This window comes from Eleutherodactylus coqui, chromosome 6 (assembly GCF_035609145.1).
Source record: "Eleutherodactylus coqui strain aEleCoq1 chromosome 6, aEleCoq1.hap1, whole genome shotgun sequence".
Classification (NCBI taxonomy): Eukaryota; Metazoa; Chordata; class Amphibia; order Anura; family Eleutherodactylidae; genus Eleutherodactylus; species Eleutherodactylus coqui.
In genome coordinates, this window is record NC_089842.1 from 36,203,411 (window position 1) to 36,225,345 (window position 21,935).

At 44.9% G+C, this 21,935-nt stretch overlaps 1 protein-coding gene across 1 annotated transcript in view; it reads right to left on the reverse strand.

Moving 5' to 3' along the window:
* Positions 1-21,070, reverse strand: part of NMNAT1 (nicotinamide nucleotide adenylyltransferase 1) — a 29,755-nt gene extending 8,685 nt beyond the window's left edge. Inside the window, exons 1-5 of the mRNA XM_066609283.1 lie at positions 20,849-21,070; positions 16,842-17,015; positions 16,011-16,194; positions 15,800-15,936; positions 13,459-13,852 (exon numbers count right to left, since the gene is read on the reverse strand). Coding sequence (XP_066465380.1) covers positions 13,459-13,852; positions 15,800-15,936; positions 16,011-16,194; positions 16,842-17,015; positions 20,849-21,026 — 1,067 coding nt within the window. The 5' untranslated portion in view covers positions 21,027-21,070. The remainder of the gene's footprint in view (positions 1-13,458; positions 13,853-15,799; positions 15,937-16,010; positions 16,195-16,841; positions 17,016-20,848) is intronic.
* Positions 21,071-21,935: the final 865 nt, after the last annotated feature.

A 21,935-nucleotide genomic window follows, 5' to 3' on the forward strand; every position in this document is an offset into this window, starting at 1 on the left:
GTTAATCCAAAGGGATTCCGTTCTCTGTGCTCCCATAATGCAGCAGGAAAACGGAATCCTTAGTGCAGATGTGAATTTAGCCCTAACCCTTTCCAATCCACTGTCTGACCTCTGAAGACATTATGATTTAAGGCTGTACAGCTCCAATGTTGGAAGACATCCATCAGGGTTCTCTTACTGTATATTGCCAGCCTCTCTGCTGTCAGGGCCTATCCAACGTGTCACCTTATGCAGTACTGGCTTTAGCCAGCATATAGCGCTGTTGTATAACGGCAGAAAAAGAGTAAGCCCCCTAGGAGAACCAGGATACAAATTGGATTGGAAAGGGTTAATGTGTCCCACACAGCAGTGAAGGAGCCATGCCAGGCCTGAGGCTGCCCAGAGGATTAGTATGTGTTTGACCTGTGAAATACAAGGTTGTGGCGTTTGCTCTACTTGGCGCAGCTACATGGTGTGAGAGGGCAGAGATATAACATCCAATAGCAGAGGTCTTCAGACTGGCATGAGAAATTCCACAGCTGCTGCCAAGTTTGCATGGATCATGCAGGGCTGATGTAATAACCCGGGGATGTGAGACAATGATTAGAGAAATAACACGTTTTATATAGTTTTACATACTGATAGCCATTAATGTATGAAGCTGCGGTACAGACCTGCAAGAGCTACAGGTGCAAGATACGTTACCAAGCATGTGGCCCGCCCTACGATGCCTGCTCATAAGTGGCGTTACTTATGTACTGAGGACCTGGGTAGGTGGCATGGCTAAAGACAGGGGCATAGCTATAGGGGGTGTCAACTGCTGTGCTCTCTGATTGGCTGCAGCTGTCAGGAGCGTTTGACATTTCAACTCCTCCGCTACGCACGTTCCTTGGCCGCTGAGTCCAATGAACGCACATAAACGAGTGAACACACAATGATCTATCGATAGTCAAACCAGTGGAAGACCGTAGCAGCGAATGTTCTTTCCAAGACTAGCAGGGACTGTTCAGTCGAGGATCAATCACACGTACTGATATGCATTTGGGAACAAATGAGTGTTAAGTGGGATGATAAAATGTTCAAAGGAGCCAATGAATATTTGGTGGGAAGCGCACACAGAACAAGCGCTCACCTCCCTGCAAAATTGTTGGACAGTCGTTGAAAAATGACAATTACACGTTTCCAATGTTGATCGCGATATGTAAGAGATTAATGTCGTGTCCCAGAATATCATCCTGGTCCCCTCCATAAATGTTTGTCTTATGTAGATGCGCTGTGCAAAGCCTGTCTTGTCATTTCCAGTGTGTGTTGCACAGCTGCGGTACTTGAGGGATTAGCTTTAATAAAATCATAGTCGGTCTGTAAATGTATCTGTCTGTCATGTCATGCGGTATGAGTGAGGGTATAAATAGGAGAGAGGGAAAGGGTCCATCTTCACTGAGAGTTCCATCTTGTCTGGGACCAGAGAGAGTGCCAACACAGAGCCACATGGAAGCACCTTCAGCTTCTTTGCGGTAAAGATGGAGGAGAAGGAGAGATATCCGGTAGCGACTGCATTTTGGATGTTAGTTGAGTGAGCCGCAAGCCTAATAGAGAGCTTTGTAAGTAATCACTTTTCCTGACAAGACCCACTGCAGAGGTATTAATTCAAACTCACACGTTTTTCCTACGCAGCCGTCCAAAGTCAGGATCACCGTATAGAGGTACTCTCCTAAGTCACACCCACGCATCTCCAATGCGGGTGCAAATCAGAACAAGTTAATAATAACTACCAGAGTGTCTGTGGAGTGACCCTACCCCCTTTCCTCCTCCGGAGTGCTCCCAGTCCAGGAGCGGTACCTGACAGATAACGCAGACTGTAGGACTGGTTTCATCCTGTGTATCCTCCCTGGCCTCTGAACTTCCTTTTCTTACCTGCAAAAATTGTACCTGAATTGTTGTGAATAAGTGTCTTGCCAAAGTTTATTCCAAGTAAAGTTTATACCGGGCCCTAACTGTTCCTGGGGACCCGAGGTACTATAAACCAGTGTCTGTGGTTATTCCCCTCCGTGTAGCATACCAGTGTGTGGGAGCGGTGGCATTACCCGAGACAACTACTACCACCATTATCCTGTTTATTGGCATTCCCTATCCTAGGGGTGTCAACGGTGTCCTGCAATCCTGCTCTGGCCTTGGCTGCGTGTCATCCCTCTGGGAAAAGGAGCCTGGTAAGTGCCGCCGTGACAAGTCATCACATAACCCTCCCAGCTCCCTAGGTTTTTCAAGTGTCCGCAGTATCCCTATGGGAAGTTGCATTAACAATTGTTTTGCACTCCTCCTGTCATGTCATTGGCCTGCCGTGATGTTATCACGGCAAGCCAATGGGTTGCAATAGCAACTGGACGCTATTGCCTGGCGTCCGAATCTGCAATGGCATATGATCGCTAGCAATAGCAATAATACAATTCAGTGCAGACGTACTGCAATGTATTACCGATCATATGATCGCTGGGTTGAGTTCCTTACAGGGACATAAAAAATGTGTAAAAAGAAAACTGTAAAAAAAAGAGTAGTAAAAAAAACTTTTTGCCTACTTTACCTTTTTAATTTTTTTTTTTTTTAAAGGCACATTTGCTATCACTGTGTCCATTACAGTCTGTAAAATAAATTAAGCACACTATTTTAGGCTGCATTCAGACGACCATATATCGGCTCGGTTTTCACGCCGAGCCGATATACGTCGTCCTCATCTGTAGGGGGGAGGATGGAAGAGCCAGGAGCAGGAACTGAGCTCCCGCCCCCTCTCTGCCTCCTCTCCGCCCCTCTGCACTATTTGCAATGAAAGGAGGTGGGGCGGGGGCGGGGTTAAGTTCTGAGAATTAGCCCTGCCTCCGTTCCGCCTCTCCCCATTGCAAATAGTGCAGTGGGGCGGAGAGGAGGCAGAGAGGGGGTAGGAGCTCAGTTCCTGCTCCTGGCTCTTTCAGCCTCCCCCCCTGCAGATGAGGATGACGTATATCGGCTCGGCGTGAAAACACAGCCGATATACATTCGTGTGAATCCAGCCTTATGCTGCAAGGCAAAAGCGATAAAACAAAAACTTATTTTGTTCATTTTGCCTCCGAAAAAGCGCCATAAAAGTGATCAAAAAAGCTGTGTTTACCAATAAAAACTATAGCTTAACTCACAAAAAACATGCCACTACAGAGCTCTGGCCATGGAAAAATAAAAAAGTTATGGGACTTTGAATGCAGTGATGACAAAAAAAAAGTAATTTCTTAAAAAAGGGTTTTTTAATGTGCAAAAGCGGAAAAAACTAAAAAAAAAATAAATATAATTTGTTATAATTTATAAACACCTCCCATCACTTCAGGGAGGATGGGCAAGTGTTTTCCCCTGTTTTCAATGGGCAGCCTCACATCGCACACCGTGCAATGTTTTTTCCAACCCCATTGAAAACAATAGAAGAGGCATACCGAGGGAACGCCCAATGATAGGACATGTCGCTCATGTGTATGTCTCCATTCAAAAGAATGGGGTTCATATTTGTGCGAGATTTGTGCGTCTCGCTGCGCAGAAATCGCGCACGATTTTCTCGGTCCTGTGAAATGCTGTAAAAGAAACGCAAAAACAATGGCAGAATTGAAGTGGGTTTTTTTTCTCCCTCTCCTCCCAAAAAGTGTAATAAAAGTTATGCGATACATTATATGTACCGAGAAAACGATACCAATAAAAACTACAGCTCGTCGCGCAAAGAACAAGCCCTCACACGGCAATGATGACGGGTGAAAAAAAAAAAGTTATGGCTTTTGAAAAGTGGAGATGAAAATCCCCCAAAAAATTTATTGCGTTCTCTAGTCCAAAATAGGCCATGTCACTAAGGGGTTAAAGCATCTGACTGCCATTTTGTACAGGAATGAGTTGACATGCCACAAAGGGTTAACGATCCCACTTTTATTTTAAGAACCTATGTTCCTTTTCTTGCATGTTTGTATACTTGAAGTACTTTGTGGTCTGATCTGAAGTGCGGCCCGCTGATTGTTTTGTATGAGTGACGGCAGTGACCATTGTATCTTCAGACAGCGGCCTGCTGATCCCCTGCTGGGACAGGAAGGCTCTTACCAACCACACGGATGAAGCTGTAGTCCTGGGCAGGAGTTCAGAGGAGTCCCTTCTCCTGGGGAGACTCATGGATACGGAGGGACAATGGATCAGGCTAGTTGCACAGTGATATAACCCTAATATTCAGAACTATCCCACTATACAATGAGTACAGAGTTATGATATTGTATATAGAGCCTACAGATGCAGCAAACTTTACTTTGACTTTTAACTTTCTGTGTATGTCTACCCATCCAATTGCTTTACAATGGCTTTTGTTGTGTTAAAGGGCTTTTCCAGGGAAATACTGCTGATGACCTATCCTCAGGGTAGGTTATCAATAGTTGATTGGCTGCAGTTTGCCACTTGGGACCCCAGGTGATCAGCTGATTGGGCGCCCACTGTGAGTGGTACAGAGTGGAAGCTGCTGCTCCGACCCCTTTATAGTGGCCAGCGCTTGTAACTGCAGGTGCAGCCGACACTGATTTTAATGAGATCTGCGCCAGCAGTTACAAGCACTGGCCACTAACCTCTGGTCGATTGTTATTTGCCTTTTACATTTCTTGTTCACATAGTTCACTAATTTTTGAGCTTGGCAAAGACCCTTAGGGTCAAAACAGAACAATTCCTCCTTGGCATGGAGGAATAAAATTACTTTTCTATCTTGCACCAATGTATGCTGCCACTTACTTCTCTTTCATTATGGATCTGACTTGGGAATAGTGGTTCAAGTTCTTTGGTGGCTGTTGCATGATTCCAGTCCTACCCGTGTTAGTAATAACTGTGTGCTGCTGGTAAGCCCCTTTTTTAATACTATAGGCCATCAATAGTATTTCCCTGGAAACCCCATTCAAAATAAGAAAGAGAACAATCGCTTTTGGATTCCTTAAGATAGAGGTTCTTTTAGATGTAACAATTATTGTTCAAAATGTGATTGTTCCCAGCAAGAGAAACCAAGTAATCTTGTAGATATGATAGCTTTTAATGGCTAACAAAAATACATGATGTTATAGCGAGCTTGCGAACCTCTCGGGCTCTTCGTCAGGCTAAAAATGAAATAGATCTGAAGAGGCGTGCATATTTATACACACATATATACTTATGACAAGGCACAGACATGGATGTGATTGGTTCGCACTTAAAAGGAATTCTGCAACATAAAACAATTTTTTTTTGTCTAGGCACTGATAGCGGAGTGAAAGTTTTATAGTCCCTGAATTACTGTTGGGGGGGGGTCGTCAGGCCATCTCTAATTTATAATTAGAGATGAGCGAGTATACACACTAAGGCACATTACTGGAGCGAGTAGTGCCTTAGCCGAGTATCTCCCCGCTCGTCTCTAAAGATTCGGGGGCCGGCGCGGGTGACAGGTGAGTTGCGGCGGGGAGCGGGGGGAGAAAGGGAGAGAGAGATCTTCCCTCCGTTCCTTGCCCCCCGCCGTCCCCTGAACCTTTAGAGACGAGCGGGGAGATACTCGGCTAAGGCACTACTCGCTCGAGTAATGTGCCTTACCGAGTATACTCGCTCATCTCTAATTATAAATTTATGGTCCCTAAATTACTGTTGATGGGGGTTTTCAGCAGGCCAGCAGTCTTATCTGTGCAATAAGTGTCTCATACCTCCCATCCATGCATAAATCCTGGGGAATAATTTAACCCACTGCAGGCATCTAGAGATTTACTTTTGTATGTTTATGTCCATGCAATATGAATGCTATTATAGCTCGCCATCACCCAGCTTTCCTAGAGATCTGAACAGCATTTGTCTAGAGATAGACTTGCCAATTAGGTATCCACATTCTGAATCAGCAGTAAGTATAGGACAACCATCAGAACGTAGGAGGCTACAGACTATAACCCCTAGACGTTTATCTTGGAGGATGGATTGTGCGATCCACGGCCACCAACAGGTTAGGGTCAAACTACAGAATGACATCTGCACTATGTAATGTCTAGAGCAGACGGTGACCCGTCCCGCACCCAGCTGGCAGGTCATTTCTACAGTTTGAAGCCAGGTTGGGAGATAAATAATAACATATTAACTAATAGTCCGGATATCTACTGAATCCATCGGATGTTCCAGTGCTCGGGTGTAACCCTTCGTGCTCCGTTTATGCACCCGTTTGCATAGACAGCTGGTTTGCACTGTGATAACACCTCTTTCCGTTGTCATGGTGGGCACACAAGTCTTTACAGTGTTAATATCTATCTTTATATCCATCACATGGCCAGGAAAGAAATTTCAGACAGGGGCACCTCTTGCAAAGGTGATATGACATGGCTGCCCCTTCTTCGGGGATCTGTGCAGGAGGCAATGGGGCTGCAGTGCTGGACGGGAAGTCACCAGGAGATTATATTTTTATTTATTGAAAGCCCTTTTATCACTTTTTTTTTAAAGTCCCGTAAACTCTTAAATCTATGATCATTGCTAAAAGGGTTGTCCAGGAAATTAACAAAATGGCCATCGCCTGTGAAGTCAATCTAGGAAGGGTTGAATGCATCTCTAGACCGGAGGGGGTAGGAAGCAGGTCTGTAGGGGTCAGCACTAGAGATGAGCGAACATACTCGCTAAGGGCAATTACTCGATCGAGCATTGCCCTTAGCGAGTACCTGCCCGCTCGGAAGAAAAGATTCGGCTGCCGGCGGCGGGCAGGGAGCGGCGGGGGAGAGCGGGGAGGAACAGAGGGGAGATCTCTCTCTCCCTCTCTCCCCCCCGCTCCCCCCTGCAACTCACCTGTCACCCGCTCCGGCAGCCGAACCTTTTCTTCCGAGCGGGCAGGTACTCGCTAAGGACAATGCTCGATCGAGTAATGGTCCTTAGCGAGTATGCTCGCTCAGCTCTAGTCAGCACCTTACTCTAAAATGCTTAGTCCAGTTAGGCGGACTTCACACAGGCGAGATTCTCGTGCGAGATCTCTGCAATAGGAGACGCATGAATCTTGCACAAATATGAACCCCATTCTTTTGAATGGAGCCTTTTATGCGAATAATGTGTTTCCTGCACCGCATTGCAACGTGGCATGCTCTATCTTTTCGCATTCTTTAGAACGCATCGCCCATTGATTTCAATGGGACCTTTAATACATCGCATGGCTCTAGCATGCCGTACGTTGTGCACACGAGTTTCCCATTCAAATCAATGGGAAACACTTCCAATCCTCTATCACGAGAGAAATTCGCGAGAGAGGATCGGAATTTCACAGATGCGATGCAGTGTTTTTGCCTGAAAATCGCCTCACATCGGTGGGTAAAACGCAGGTTGCTGAGAGTGATATCGGGCGGTTTCCCAGCTTGATATTGCATTTGCCCGTGAAAAGGCAGCCTTAGGCAGAATAGTCCACCATGCCCTCCGCTGCTGTCTAGAGATGCAATCATCCCTCCTGGATGGGTTTCCTCAAACTCAAGGACTACAAAATTTGTTGAATGTCTGGAAACCCCCTTTTAGCATACATTCACATGTAGTGGAAATGCTACGGATCTTCTGCAGCATTTCTGCATCAATACCAGAGTCAAAATCCACATAATTGGTGAGGATTTTGACTCAAAATTTTGGCCTGTCGTTCCTCTCACCTTGCAATAAGCAGCCCCTCATTGCAGCACATAGAGCGGTCCTCACCTGGCAACCGCTACTAAGCCACCAGTCAGATGATGCACCCACTTCCGCATCACCTGACTGACTGGTGGTCGTGGCGAGTACTGCAGTGTAGGGTTGCTGATTGTAAGGTGAAAAGAGCAGCAGGCTGAGATCAGCAGGGGATTTGCTGCGAATTTTAGCTCTGTTTTTGATGCGGAAATGTAGAGTTTTGCCACTGAATTTTCCACTGTATTTCCGCGATGTGTGAACATACCCTTTAACGGGTTATACCACAATTTACTTTTACAACCAACCCGTAGGATAGGCGAAAAAAGTCTGATTGCTGGGGGTATAATCGCAGACACAAACAGATCCCAAGAATGGGGTCCCGTGACCCCCTCTCCTTAATACAGGCTTGCTGCACCCACCTGCAGTGGCATGAAGACTGGAATGGTGGTCATGCATGCCTAGCGCTGCTCCATTCATTTCAATGGGCCTGATGGAAATAGCTGAGTACAAGTGTCCGGCTGTCTCTAGCAGTCGCACTGAAAATGAATGGAGCTGCACGACGTAGTGAGCCTGCAGCCGGCGCGCGGGACCTCCGTTCTTAAGCCAATGAAGGTCTCAACTGTGAGACTTCCACAGATCGGACTTTTATCTCCTATCCTATGCAAGTCAAACATTTAATTATTAATAACCAACAGCCAGTTAATGGGGTATTCCAGTTACAGGCCCTAATTTCAAGTTTTCACCCATCCACTGGGATCGGTGTGGGTCCGATCGCTGGAGCCCCAACTGATACCGAAAAGGGGGAAATTATGCCATTTCTCAACCGTAGCAGCGAATTGGCCACTGGTCGCACATGCGCAGCCGTGGCTTCATTTATTTCAATGGGGCGGACAGATGGCCAAATGCTATGCTTGGCTATTTTCATCAGCCCAATTGAAATGAATGGAACAGCCCCACACAAGGGTGGCTACAGCTCCATTCTTTTAAATAGGACTGACCGAAATAGCCGAGCACTTTGTACTGCGCGATTTCTGCTCCAATGAAATTAATGAAGCCGTGTGTGCTCGACCAGCGACTCATTCGCTGCGATGTTAGGGAAATAGGAAGAAGCAACCGGGCATTGTGAGACAGGGGAGGCACAGGTTCCCGATTCTCAGGATCAGTGGGGTCCCAGCGGTCAGACTCCTACCAATCTGTAAGTTTCCACTCATCCAGCAGATGGCTGAAAACTAGAGATGAGCGAACCAACTGGGCCACGCCCCTTTTTCATCCGAGCACCTGTTCCCCACTGCTACCCCCCGCTCCACCACGCTGCCCCCCAAATCTTTTCGCCCGAGTAGTCAGTTACTCGAAAAAAGCAATGCTCGAGTGCGAAATCGCCCTAAACGAGTACGTTCGCTCATCTCTAATGGACACTTATTCATTTGAGGCCATTTCTGGCTTTGTCGCAACAAACTGCCACAAAAACCAGTGTTTTTGGAGAAAAAAAAAGTTTTGGGGGGTAGGGACATTTTTTTTGTACTTTAAAACTTAAAAAAAAAAATAATAATAATATAGTAAATGTACTGCAGAATATTGCTTCTGTATATAGCAGACCTGGAAGTTGGACAAGTCATTGCGCCACAGGGAGAGGGAAATGGACCGACATGGAAATGACATTTTTTTGAAATTTTCTTCAATTGGAGGAGTTGCCCAACAGCTACATTTTCATTGAAAATACTTCAGTGACTACCGATGAAAAAATAAACCAGCCGACTCACCTCTAGCTAGCGCAGTCATGTGCCTTATAAGTGTGTGACTACTGCTGCCAATCACTAGCTTCAGCATTAATACCTCTGAGACCAACAGTTGGCTCCATCGGTCACGCACTTAGTCATCACATAGCCATTCTACATCGAAATGACTGGTAACTCGAGTTGAGCAAACGTACTCTGGTGAGCTTGATGCTCGTTCGAGCAATAGCATACTCGATAGTGCTCGTTCCTTGAACGAGCATCAAATCGCGTTCCACTCCGTCCCGACGCAGCGCACGCCATTTGAAAATTTTTAGTCTGGCGGGAAGGGAGGGAGAGAGCGGGAGAGGGGGAGAAGAAGAGAGGGGGAGAGGGAGAGGGAAAGAGAGAGAGAACAAAATCTTGGCACCCGGCGTCCCACATACAAAAATGCTCGAGTCTCCCATTGTAGTCAATGGGGTACGTTACTCGAGTAGAGCTCTCGAAATTTAAGAAAAGCTCAACTCGAATAACGCGGACCCGAGCATTTGGGTGCTCACTCATCTCTACTGGTAACCGGAGTTTGGGGGAAGTTAAAGAGAGCTGTCAGCGAGTTTTAGGGCCCATTCACACGAGCGTATTTCCAATCCGTACATTTCCCATGGAACCATTATAGCCAATAAGGATATTCGCACAGGTGTTTTTTCACATGGACCAGTGTAAAAAACATCACAGTATATGCGCTATTCTACTCCATATCACGGACGAGAATAAGACATGCAGGGTATTGGGCAGCAGACAGATATGCATCTGTGTGCTGTCCAATGTGAATTGCGCCAAATGATCTTGGGCGTAAATCGCGTACACCTGTGTGAATGTACCCTTAAACGTAGCCAATGAACAACCCCTTTAACAGCATTTAAAAAAAAAAATTCCTTATTTTTTCATCCCTGCTTTTCCAAAGCCTTGACTTTTTTTTTTATTCTGTCCGCAAAGCCGCAGGAGGGCTTGTTCTTTGTGGGACGATCTTTTTAATAGTAGTTCATGTACCATATAATGCATTGAAAAGCTTAAAAATCTGTGTTTAAATGCGGTGAACTGGAAAAAGTTATATTTCAACTAGAGATGAGCGAGTATACTCGCTAAGGCACATTGCTCGAGCGAGTAGTGCCTTAGCCGAGTATCTCCCCGCTCGTCTCTAAAGATTCGGGGGCCGGGGAGAGCGGGGAGGAACGGAGGGGAGATCTCTCTCTCCCTCTCCCCCCCCCCCCCCCCCCGCTCCCTGCCGCAACTCACCTGTCACCCGCGCCGCCACCCGAATCTTTAGAGACGAGCGGGGAGATATCGGCTAAGGCACTACTCGCTCGAGTAATGTGCCTTAGCGAGTATACTCGCTCATCTCTAATTTTAGCTGATTACAGTCTATTATAGTTTATTTGAAACTCCCATCTTCTCAATAGCAGCGCTGGCATCACACCGGGAGGAAGGAGTCATCGATGTTCAAGAGCTGCGAGGTTAGTCCAGCGCACCCCACCCTCCAGCCGTTACCTGATCCACAACTTTCTCCCTATACACAGGCGTGCCAGGCTAATGAGAATATGCAAGTTTCAAAGAAACTACAATTACAAAGACACATCCCTGTAATCCGCATGCACATCACTACCTTTAATGCACACCCGAGTTCTAGGGTGCAGCGGTCATGAGAGGTGTAAGCCACAAAGTGGAAATAAAAGGAAAATAAGAGCAGAATCAAGTCAGATGATTTATTTAAAGTGCACAACAAATGTATCCTGTATAATAGCAGGAATCCAGCATTGCAATCCAACAATATTGTGCATGGTGCAGATGAAAGCCCGAAACACAGCAACTATCGCCTTGTCCTGTCACACTAACAAGTGTCCAGAACTACCAGCTAAACTGAAACGTGAAATGAAAAGTGGCCATATATTCATATGTAGCTTCATGGTAAACCAGCAACATCCCACTGGCCTCACAGTATTGGCACCACAAATGCTAAAAGGCTATGTCTAAGTACCACCACTTCACAGTTAATATACCAGTGTAATCTATCTAAACACTTGAGGCACTTGGTAAATACATTCCTGTACTGATCCAGAATTATATCCTTTATTATACTCCAGAGCCGCACTCACTATCCTGCTGGTGGATTCCCTGTGTACATACATTACATTACCTATCCTGTACTGATCCTGAGTAACATCCTGTATTATACTCCAGAGCTGCACTCACTATTCTGCTGGTGGAGTCCCTGTGTACATACATTACATTACCTATCCTGTACTGATCCTGAGTAACATCCTGTATTATACTCCACAGCTGCACTCACTATTCTGCTGGTGAAGTCACTGTGTATATACGTTACTTATCCTGTACTGATCCTGAGTTACATCCTGTATTATACTCCAGAGCTGCACTCACTATTCTACTGCAGGAGTCACTGTGTACATACATTACTTATCCTGTACTGATTCTGAGTTACATCCAGTATTATACTCCAGAGCTGCACTCACTATTCTGTTGGTGGAGTCACTGTGTACATACATTACTTATCATGCACTGATCCCAAGTTACATCCTGTATCATATACTCCAGAGCTGCACTCACTATTCTGCTGGTGGAGTCACTGTGTACATACATTACTTATCCTGTACTGATCCTGAGTTACATCCTGTATTATACTGCAGAGCTGCACTTACTATTCTGCTGGTGGAGACACTGCGTACCTACATTACTTATCCTTTACTGACCCTGAGTTGTATCCTGTATTATACTGCAGAGCTGCACTTACTATTCTGCTGGTGGAGTCACTGCGTACCTACATTACTTATCCTTTACTGACCCTGAGTTGTATCCTGTATTATACTCCACTATGTACACAGTGAATGCAACAGCAGAATAGTGAGTGCTGCTCTGGAGTATAATACAGGATCAGTACAGGATAAGTAATGTATGTAGACAGTGCTTCCACCAGCAGAATAGTGAGTGCAGCTCTGGAGTATAATATAGGATGTGACTCGAGATTAGTACAGGATAAGTAGTGTATGTACACAGTGACTCCACTAGTAAAATAGTGAGTGCAGCTCTGGAGTATAATACAGGATGTAACACAGAATCAGTACAGAGTAAGTAATGTATGTAGCAGAATAGTGAGTGCGGCTCTGGAGTATGATACATGATGTAACTCAGGATCAGAACGAGGTAAGTAATGTATGTACACAGTGACTCCACCAGCAGAATAGTGAATGCAGCTCTGGAGCATAATAACAGAATGTAACTGAGTATCAGTACAGGATACAAAAAAACAAAACAACCTGTTTTGTAGATTAATTCTGTATTTTCATAGGTGGCCAAATGCTTTATTGCATGTTCACATGTAGCAGAGATTGCGCAGATTTTCCGCTGCATAACAGCCATGCCATTTCCGCTAGGTGTGTACGTACTCTTAGTGATACAAGTTAGTGACTGGAGTGCATTCTAATTCTGGCTCTTCAGAGTCTAACTTGACCATTTTGTACTTTAGTTGCTCAGCAAGATTGTGCAAAACATGATTGTGGGTACAATACAGGTAAAACATGGTGATACATTACATATGCCCTACTACTGCATAAGGGATCGGTCACTCCAAGAAGGGTGCATGTTTTTGACTTTGTATGCACTTCCCTCCTGTTGAAATCCCAGAACTTTTAAAACATGCTGTGTATCTATAAAGAAGACACATTGGAACAGAATGGTCTGTCCGTTCTTGGCGGCTCCATTAAAATGACAGACGTTGGTCCCCTTGCTCCTGTGGCTTGCTCTATGTGCCCCTTCTCACTAACGATGATCGTACTATGCCCCACTTCCCCTTAAAAGGAGTAGTGGCTGGTGTTGGTTTGCCATGCAGAAGCAAAAGGGCAATTCCTATCATCTCCAAGGAGTCGCCATCAGTGGTAAGCAAACAGAATAAGGTAAATTGTCCACACAGCTTAGCCCTTAAATTACGAACATTAGAAATAATGTGTAACTAAATCTCTCTATTGTGTGATCAACATGCTTGGCATCTCTTAAAATCTAGGCAATGAAGAAGTTGCAGTGTGTCCATCATTACTGCGGGTTCTCGGAGTTCCTCAGGAAGGGCTCTAGGGTGAGGCCTGAGTTCTTCTCCTCGCTCTCCTCATTATACAAGTCATGTTTCTTGATGTAGTCTAGGACAGAGTCCGGCACCAGATATCGCACGCTCATCCCCCTCCGCAGGGCTCTTCGCACCTTGGTAGAGGAGATGTCATTGGTAATCCACTCCTCCACAAGATGGATATTGTGCCTGTGCTTCCAGAGGACATCAGATTCGTAGATGAACTTTTGGGCGTTACTCCCCATCCTGGTGATACAGACCAGACCGAAAGATGACACAATTTCATTGACGTGTTCAGGTTTCCAAAGGTTGGGGACTCCGAGTGACTCAAGGATATCGGCTCCGCAAAGAAGCTTAACCTGAGGGGGGGCTGAAAGTAAGTGAAGACAATGTAACTGATCTGGAGATGCTGAATGCTTTTTTAATCAATGTTTTTGGAAATGAAGACTTTTTGTATTTGGTTTTCAATAAAAATGTCTGATTGTTTGATTTCCATGCTTGCATGGTTTTCCAAGGTACTTAAAGGGGTTGTCCCGCGGCAGCAAGTGGGTCTATACACTTCTGTATGGCCATATTAATGCACTTTGTAATATACATTGTGCATTAATTATGAGCCATACAGAAGTTATAAAAAGTTTTTTACTTACCTGCTCCGTTGCTGGCGTCCTCGTCTCCATGGTGCCGACTAATTTTCGCCCTCCGATGGCCAAATTAGCCGCGCTTGCGCAGTCCGGGTCTTCTGCTTTCTTCTATGGAGCCTTTCGTGCAGGATGCCGGCTCCGTGTAGCTCCGCCCCGTCACGTGCCGATTCCAGCCAATCAGGAGGCTGGAATCGGCAATGGACCGCACAGAAGAGCTGCGGTCCACGGAAGAAGAGGATTCCGGCGGCCATCTTCACAGGTAAGTATAGAAGTCACCGGAGCGTGGGGATTAAGGTAAGCGCTCCGGTAAGCTTTCTGTACGTCCCTGCATCGGGGTTGTCTCGCGCCGAACGGGGGGGGGGGGGGGGGGGGGGTTGAAAAAAAAAAAAACCCGTTTCGGCGCGGGACAACCCCTTTAAGCCTGGAAGACTGAAATCTTAGGGTCCTTTTACATGTGGCTACTTGTCAGGCGAAAATGCCTGACAGGTCGTCCCAGCGACGATCGCTCCTGTGCCTTTACACAGGAATGAGCATCGCTGACTGAACAGAGGTCTTCAGTCACAGTAAGTCCTAAGTGAATGACCGTCTGTTTACACAGGCCAATTCGTCGTTCAGTTTCTGCATGCAGAAACTGAACGGCGAACAAGAAGCGAATAATTTCTTGTTCGTCGTTCAGTCGGGGTATGCCTTTACACTGAACGATAATCGATCAGATTCCCGCTGCATGTGTAAAAAGGCCCTTTACAAATTTGGTCAGTGGGGAACATTCATTACTGAAAGGAGCATATTACACACTGAGGAATTTCTAAGACACGTCGACTCAGGGGTTTTCTGCAGTGTCAAGAAGAATGTAACATATTCTCTTTGGGGGGAGCAGCACATTACACACTGAGGAATTTCTAAGAAACGACTACTCAGGGATTTTCTGCATTGAGAGGAAGAAGTTAGCACATAGTCATTTGTAAGTTGATGTCTTCTACACATGGAAGTGCAGTTTTTGGAAATCAATATGTATTAGTTTATTGCATTCACTCCAAGTCATAAATGGTAAAAGAGGATAAAAAAGCCTGGAAGGATTAAACTACCATTACAGAGAGCCATATGACAGTGTCGGGAGATGCTGATCATCTCACCAGCCCTCATGCCCTATCATCCTGCAACTTGTAGTACTACTGTCTTGTTACACCCTGTCCTCCTTTTTGGTAGTCCAGCTCATCTTCCACTACCTTGTCATTTGATCAAGAGATAATCACAGTATAGTTTATTACAATACAATGCTATCTGTTCCACTACCAATCTATCCCCCACTAGTAAACAGTAAATAACATAGAAAGATAGCTGTGTAGTACTGAGTGGGTGTGGTTATGCTACACAACCTTTGAAAGAGAAGAGGTGAGGGGGAGCTGAGCTTGTGCACATTCATGAGAGAGACCAGATAATCACTGCTAGGAAAACCCCAAACTAGAAACCTGAATGTAGGAGAGCTTACAAACCAAGTATGAAGCTTTCTAAATGCATGAGAAGTAAAACTAAGTGCAAAAACAGATACGTTTTGTAAGTCTAGCATGCAATGTATTAAGTATAAAAGAGCTGCACTGCGGTCATGGTCATGTTGCAATCATGTTGGGAACTACAAAAAAACGTAACCTGGGATGCCTTTTTATACTACTTCATACCTTTACTTTCTGGACAGTTATAGTCTGGGACGTCTTGGCAAATATGATTTCTCTTCCTCTTTTGACCTTTTCGGCACCCTGATTTCTTCTCCCGGATCTCCCCATTATCGGTTGATATCTGCTGCTGCTGGTAATGTCTAGTGAGTACAAACAGTAATGAATATTTCTCATCCTGTGACTGCTCTGTGTCTTCCTTTCTGCTCCCCTTTACCTTAATGCCAGCGCTGTCTCCGTCCACTCCTTCTTGGAACACTCCCAGGGGTCGACCTCTATCCAGTCAGAGTTCTCAGTAGCGAGTTGTGCCATGGCCAGGCGGTGAGACCCCTCAACAAGCCCTTTCTTCTTATAGCCATCACTTACTGGAGAAATTATACCTTTCACAACCTTATATTTCCCTGTGAAAAGACATAATTCAGGGTAAAGTCCCCTATGTTGCAATATATAGTACAAATACAATAGGAGAAATACACAATATTGCATGACTTGAGTTACATCCTGTATTATACTCCATAGCTGCACTCACTATTCTGCTGGTGGAGTCACTGTGTACATACATTACTTATCCTGTACTGATCCTGAGTTACATCCTGTATTATACTCCAGAGCTGCACTCACTGTTCTACTGCAGCAGTCACTGTGTACATACATTACTTATCCTGTACTGATCCTGAGTTACATCCTGTATTATACTCTAGAGCTGCACTCACTATTCTGCTGGTGGTCACTGTATACATACATTACTTATCCTGTACTGATCCAGAATTATATTCTTTATTATACTCCAGAGCTGCACTCACTATTCTGTTAGTAGAGTCACTGTGTACATACATTACTTATCCTGTACTGATCCTGAGTTACATCCTGTATTATACTCCAGAGCTGCACTCACTATTCTGCTGGTGGAGTCACTGTGTACATACATTACTTATCCTATACTGATCCTGAGTTACATCCTGTATTATACTCCAGAGCTGCACTCACTATTCTGCTGGTGGAGTCACTGTGTACCTACATTACTTATCCTGTACTGATTCTGACTTACCTGTTCCCTGCAGGTAGTCACGTGCCAGTTCAAACAGTCGCAGGTGCATCACAGTGATTGGGTTAAAAGACCCCGTAGCCAGGAGCACAACCTCCATCCGTGAGTCTGACTTCTCCATTGCTTCTGCTGAAAACCAAGATCTTAGATGGAGCGAGTTACGGTTACTTATGCAGTCTATAAAGAAGGAAATGAAAATGGAGAAGAAAAGGGAGTTGAGCCATTACAGCATTACCAATAACATGATTAAGTGATGAAATATCACAGATGTAATATACACACGCATATTCTATCAATGAAATAAGCTTTGACCCCTTCACAACCGCAGTATATATGTAATGCAGGTTGCATGGAGCTGAACCCGCTCCATACCTGAAGCGTGTCGGCCTTCCTCAACAACGGGCAACAGAAGCAATTGGACCGGCTCTAATCATGGCTGCTCAATTGTTTAGATGCTGTGGCATTCAAGGGGTTGGGGAGCTGCATGCGGCATGACCAAGGGGAGCTGATGGATTTGTATGGCAGCCTGGGACTTAGTGAAGGCTCATAGGGCTGCCATGCATGGGTGCCTCTTAAGTCCAGCCTGTAGGTAGGGCTTAATAGGCAACACTGGTAAGTACTATATGCTTCAGTACAGAAGTATTATAGTATATAGTACAAGTGCTCAAGTGATCGCAAGTTCAGGTCTCCTATGGAGAATTAAAAAAAATGCTTTATAAAAATTTTAAAAACCTAAAAAAAAAATATTATGAGTTCAACAAAAACAACCCATTTTCCACTTTGCATATAAGACATGGACTGGCTGGCTGGGTGCGGAGTTCCTCCTGCCAGGAAATCCCCACTGGTCTGCTGCATATATATATACCAGTCCCTCTGCAAGAGGAAGCTGGTATCCCTTCACTCTAGGGTTTGGGTTTCTGGCATGCATGTTATGTGTTGTGTATGTGTAAGTATAGGTGTGAACTGTGTCTTGTCCTGCAGTGGATCTTTTACCATTTCTGTGTGAGTTACGTCCTTAGGTTCCAGCGTGGGGCTGTCCTTATTGGGGCGATCGCCCTGCTTGCAGGCAGGGTTCTTGTGGATGTTGCCTCGTTAAGAGTAGGGATCCGCAAGACAATGAGGACCCATGACATGGGCTTGCAGGCTTAAGTGACTTGGCCTCTTCATGAACCAATACCTCGTACATATGATAGCTATTCCATCTGGTTATGTGTGTAGGTATGCAAGGTAAGTGTTTTGGTCGTTTGTCAGTCCTTATGTTATGTCTGCCCGTGAGACCAGTTTGCAGTCCTACCTTGGTGCTCAGTGTGCATTTTATCTGTGCTTATGGCTCTTTGGACTGCCTGGCGGATGTAACGATATTGCAATATTTATCCCATATGGTGAACCCTCCAAAAAAAAAATGTACAATGAAAAAAAGTGATCCCAAAAATTATTTGTCCCCCAAAATGATGCCAATAAAAATTACACCCTAAAAAAAAAGGAAAGGCCTCACACAGCCACATCACTGAAAAAATAAGAGTTTGGGGTCTCAGAAAACAGGGACGGAAAGCACTAAAAAAAAGTAGTAAAATAAGAACTGTACTGACCTGCAGCATAAAGCGGACATTTTTACTGCGCTGTGAACACCGTAAAAATGCCTCCCCTCACCCCAAAAATGTCAGTTACATTTTCTGCAGTTTCTGCATATCACTGTATATAGCAAACTGCAGAAAGTCGTTTACTAGCAAATCAGACTCCACCTTTCCCTTTCTCCTCAGCCAGCTTCAAATGTGATTTATGACTAACATAAAGAAGCTGGGTGACACAAGCACTAACCAGACAAGAATTTTCCAACAGGACTTGTAATGGCAGATACACTTTTATTACTTTTTGCAAAACAGGCGATTTGTGTTTTTGGATGCACACTGAGCACTGGGGATGCTTTGGTAGCCTAAGATATTATACATATGCTACTCTGATTGCCCATGCTACTCATGTGAGCAGCTCCTGCCAATCAGAAAGCAGCATGCACTCTCTGACTACTGGCGCAGAGTGTTCATTAAGTAGTGACAGTTGCTCCATAGCCATGTTGAATGACTGAAGAAGGGGTCCCAGGAACAGGCGGTGGAACCATTAAAGGGAAACCCTCAAATAATATACTGTTACTACCACCTTGCTTTCCCTGGACCAAAGGGTCACTGTAAGGGGAATTTTTTTTTTTTTTTACATGTCACAGACGACTTATAAGGAATCCCACCATAGCAGCAGAGTAAGGGTTAACTGTCCCCATGGCACAATATGTGTGTTGTAATATGGTCTGCTCCATATTACTACATCATCTACATATTAACCGCACTGACCCCTGCACATAAGTTGGGAAATGAGAATGGGGTCAGAGATAAGGAAATAACCAGACAGCAACCAATACCGCGCAATTATTTCATCACAGCCATACTGGGACGAGCCAACACACAGGATTACATGACCTGATATACCCAAGCATTAGAAATCCTGAACTTACTGGAAAAGGATAAATCAATGTCTGAATAGGTCATTGGCTAACCAGCGCTGGCTGTATATGGATACTGTAGCTTTAGTTTTCATGCAAACCCACCACTGCGGTGTTACCTTCAGACAATTCTCTTTTGTTAGCAGGGACGATAAGCTGATCACAGCCTGTTCTGCTACTCGGACCTCAGCAATCAGCTGTGATCCATAGAAGAGCCAGTGTTCAAATTCCCTGCAGTGCCTCCACAGGTGAAATAAACTATTGCATGTTTGTCCTCCAAAGTAAAAAAAAAACTTTCTTTGTAGCAGCTCTCCACTACGGCTAATAGAAGAAGATCCTGATGTTCCATTCTATGGTATATACTGTACATATATCCTATAGGTCTGCCTTCTTCATTGAAATGGTTGCGTAGGTTGGACAACCTCTGTTCCATATTATGGATACCTCTGGCAGGAGTCCCTATCTTCCAATAAGCTGTTTGCAGTGGGATATGTCCAGCAAAGAATAAAAGACCCCTAAAAAAACCTGCAGTTTTACTGAGTTACCAGAGAGAAGTACATTATGGGAGATATGTACATAGACCTACGCTGCTACCTGAAGGTTGCGAGTTCAATCCCCGCCTGGTTCAGGTAGCCGGCTCAAGGTCGACTCAGTCTTCCAGCCTTCCGAGGTCGGTAAAATGAGTACCGAGTTTGGTGGGGGGTAATAAAAAAAATCACTTGAAAGCTCTGCGGGAAAAATTGGTGCTATACAAATAACAAGACTTGTTTTTATTTTACATGACTGAAGAAGTGTGTGTGTGTGTGTGTGGGGGGGGGGGGGGGGGGTTAAGATAATGTAAAAACAAAAAAAAAGTAAAGCAAAGGGTTTATGAAGTTAGTGAACTCTTTTTCTAGACTCTTCTATGGGACTGCCAAAGACAGCCAAGCACAGAGCTTGGCTATCTCTAAAGACAGGGAATGGAATGGTCATCATGCATGCATACGACCTCTCTATTCAGTAGGTGGACTCAAGTTCTGCTGTTCTTGTGATCCTTAGAGGTCCCAATGTGGGCAGCACGGTGGCTTAGTGGTTAGCACTGTTGCCTTGCAGTGCAGGGGGTCCTAGATTCAAATCCCACCGAGAACAACATTTGCATGGATATTGTACGTTCTCCCAATGTTTACCTGGGTTTCCTCCGGTTACTCCAGTTTCCCCCCACATTCCAAAAAAATACACAAAGGGGATAATAGATTGTGAGCCCCGATGGGGACAGAATCCAGTGATGGAGAGTGCTGCGTAATATGCATGCACTATATACTTAAAGGTGATGGTTGCAACCCCAGCAGTCAAACACATATCAACTATGATAGGTGATAAATGTGTTTAGTTGGAAAACCCCTTTAATTGTATTGTCAAGAATTAAAAAAAAAACAAAAAAACATGTATAACATCCTGTGTCACTCAGGTCGTGTGTAAAAAAAATAATAGAAAACTAAAAAAGTACTTAAAAAAAAAGTTAAATAAAAGTTAGACTCACTCTGTGCCCACTGAGAGCTCCTTGTGCTGGCGCCACGCTGAGGCGGTAATACGAGGCCTCTGATTGGAGCTCTGCTCTGATTTCTATACCACCGCCTGCAAGCACTGCTGGGGTCCCAGGGTCTGTACCTGGAGAACCTGGGGCACAGGGTTAATACTATTCTGGATAATCCCAACATAAGAACCTGGGAGGATGGATCTCAACAAGTCCGTGGTGCTATAGCTGACAACATAAAGGGCAGAAAAGGGCAAATGATAAAAAACAAAAACACAAAATCAATAACATAAAAGAAATAAAGCATGAAGTGCGGCAGCTGGACAACAGACCATTGAAGGCCGGCTATTCATTTGTTGTAATGGGTGATCTGCAATGTATTCTCTGTAGTGCAACAGAATATAATTCTGACCTTAGAGTAGAGCTACATGGCAATGTATGTCGTATGAGATGCTGTGTCTAATGATTGTTGTAGCCCTAGCCTTAAAGGGACATTCCGGGCTTTTTTAACTGATGACCTATGCCCTGGTTATGGACAGACAAGGGCAGATTATTATTATTTGGGGGCTATTTTACAAACCTATTACTAAATATAAGTTGCAATATTGTGCGGTCTATAGTCAACTATACAATGGAGCTATCAAAATAAGACCACCTGTCCGTCTGTGAGTGAGTTACATGCTCCGCCCTTGATCACAGGTCCTGTAAGCACATGGCTGCTGTCAGGCTAGGTGTTCGTTAACATTCCATAGCAACTGAGGTCACGGGGATTTGTAGGGGATGTAGTCCGCAGAGATTAAGGACCTGTGATGACGTCACCGTCATGTGATGAGGAGCGGAGCATGTAACTTACTCACTTGGGATGTAGGACCTGTGATGACATCACCGTCATGTATTCTAGGGCAGAGCATGTAACTCACTCGCTTGGGATGAAGAACCTATGATGATGTCACCGTCATGTGATCACAGGCAGAGCATGACGGTGACGTCATCACAGATTCTTCATCTCGAGTGCTGTGCTGCTTGTGATCCCTGTTGTAGGAGATTAAGAATGTGTGTAGCAGAGCTGTATGTGATGTACATGTAGCAGTGC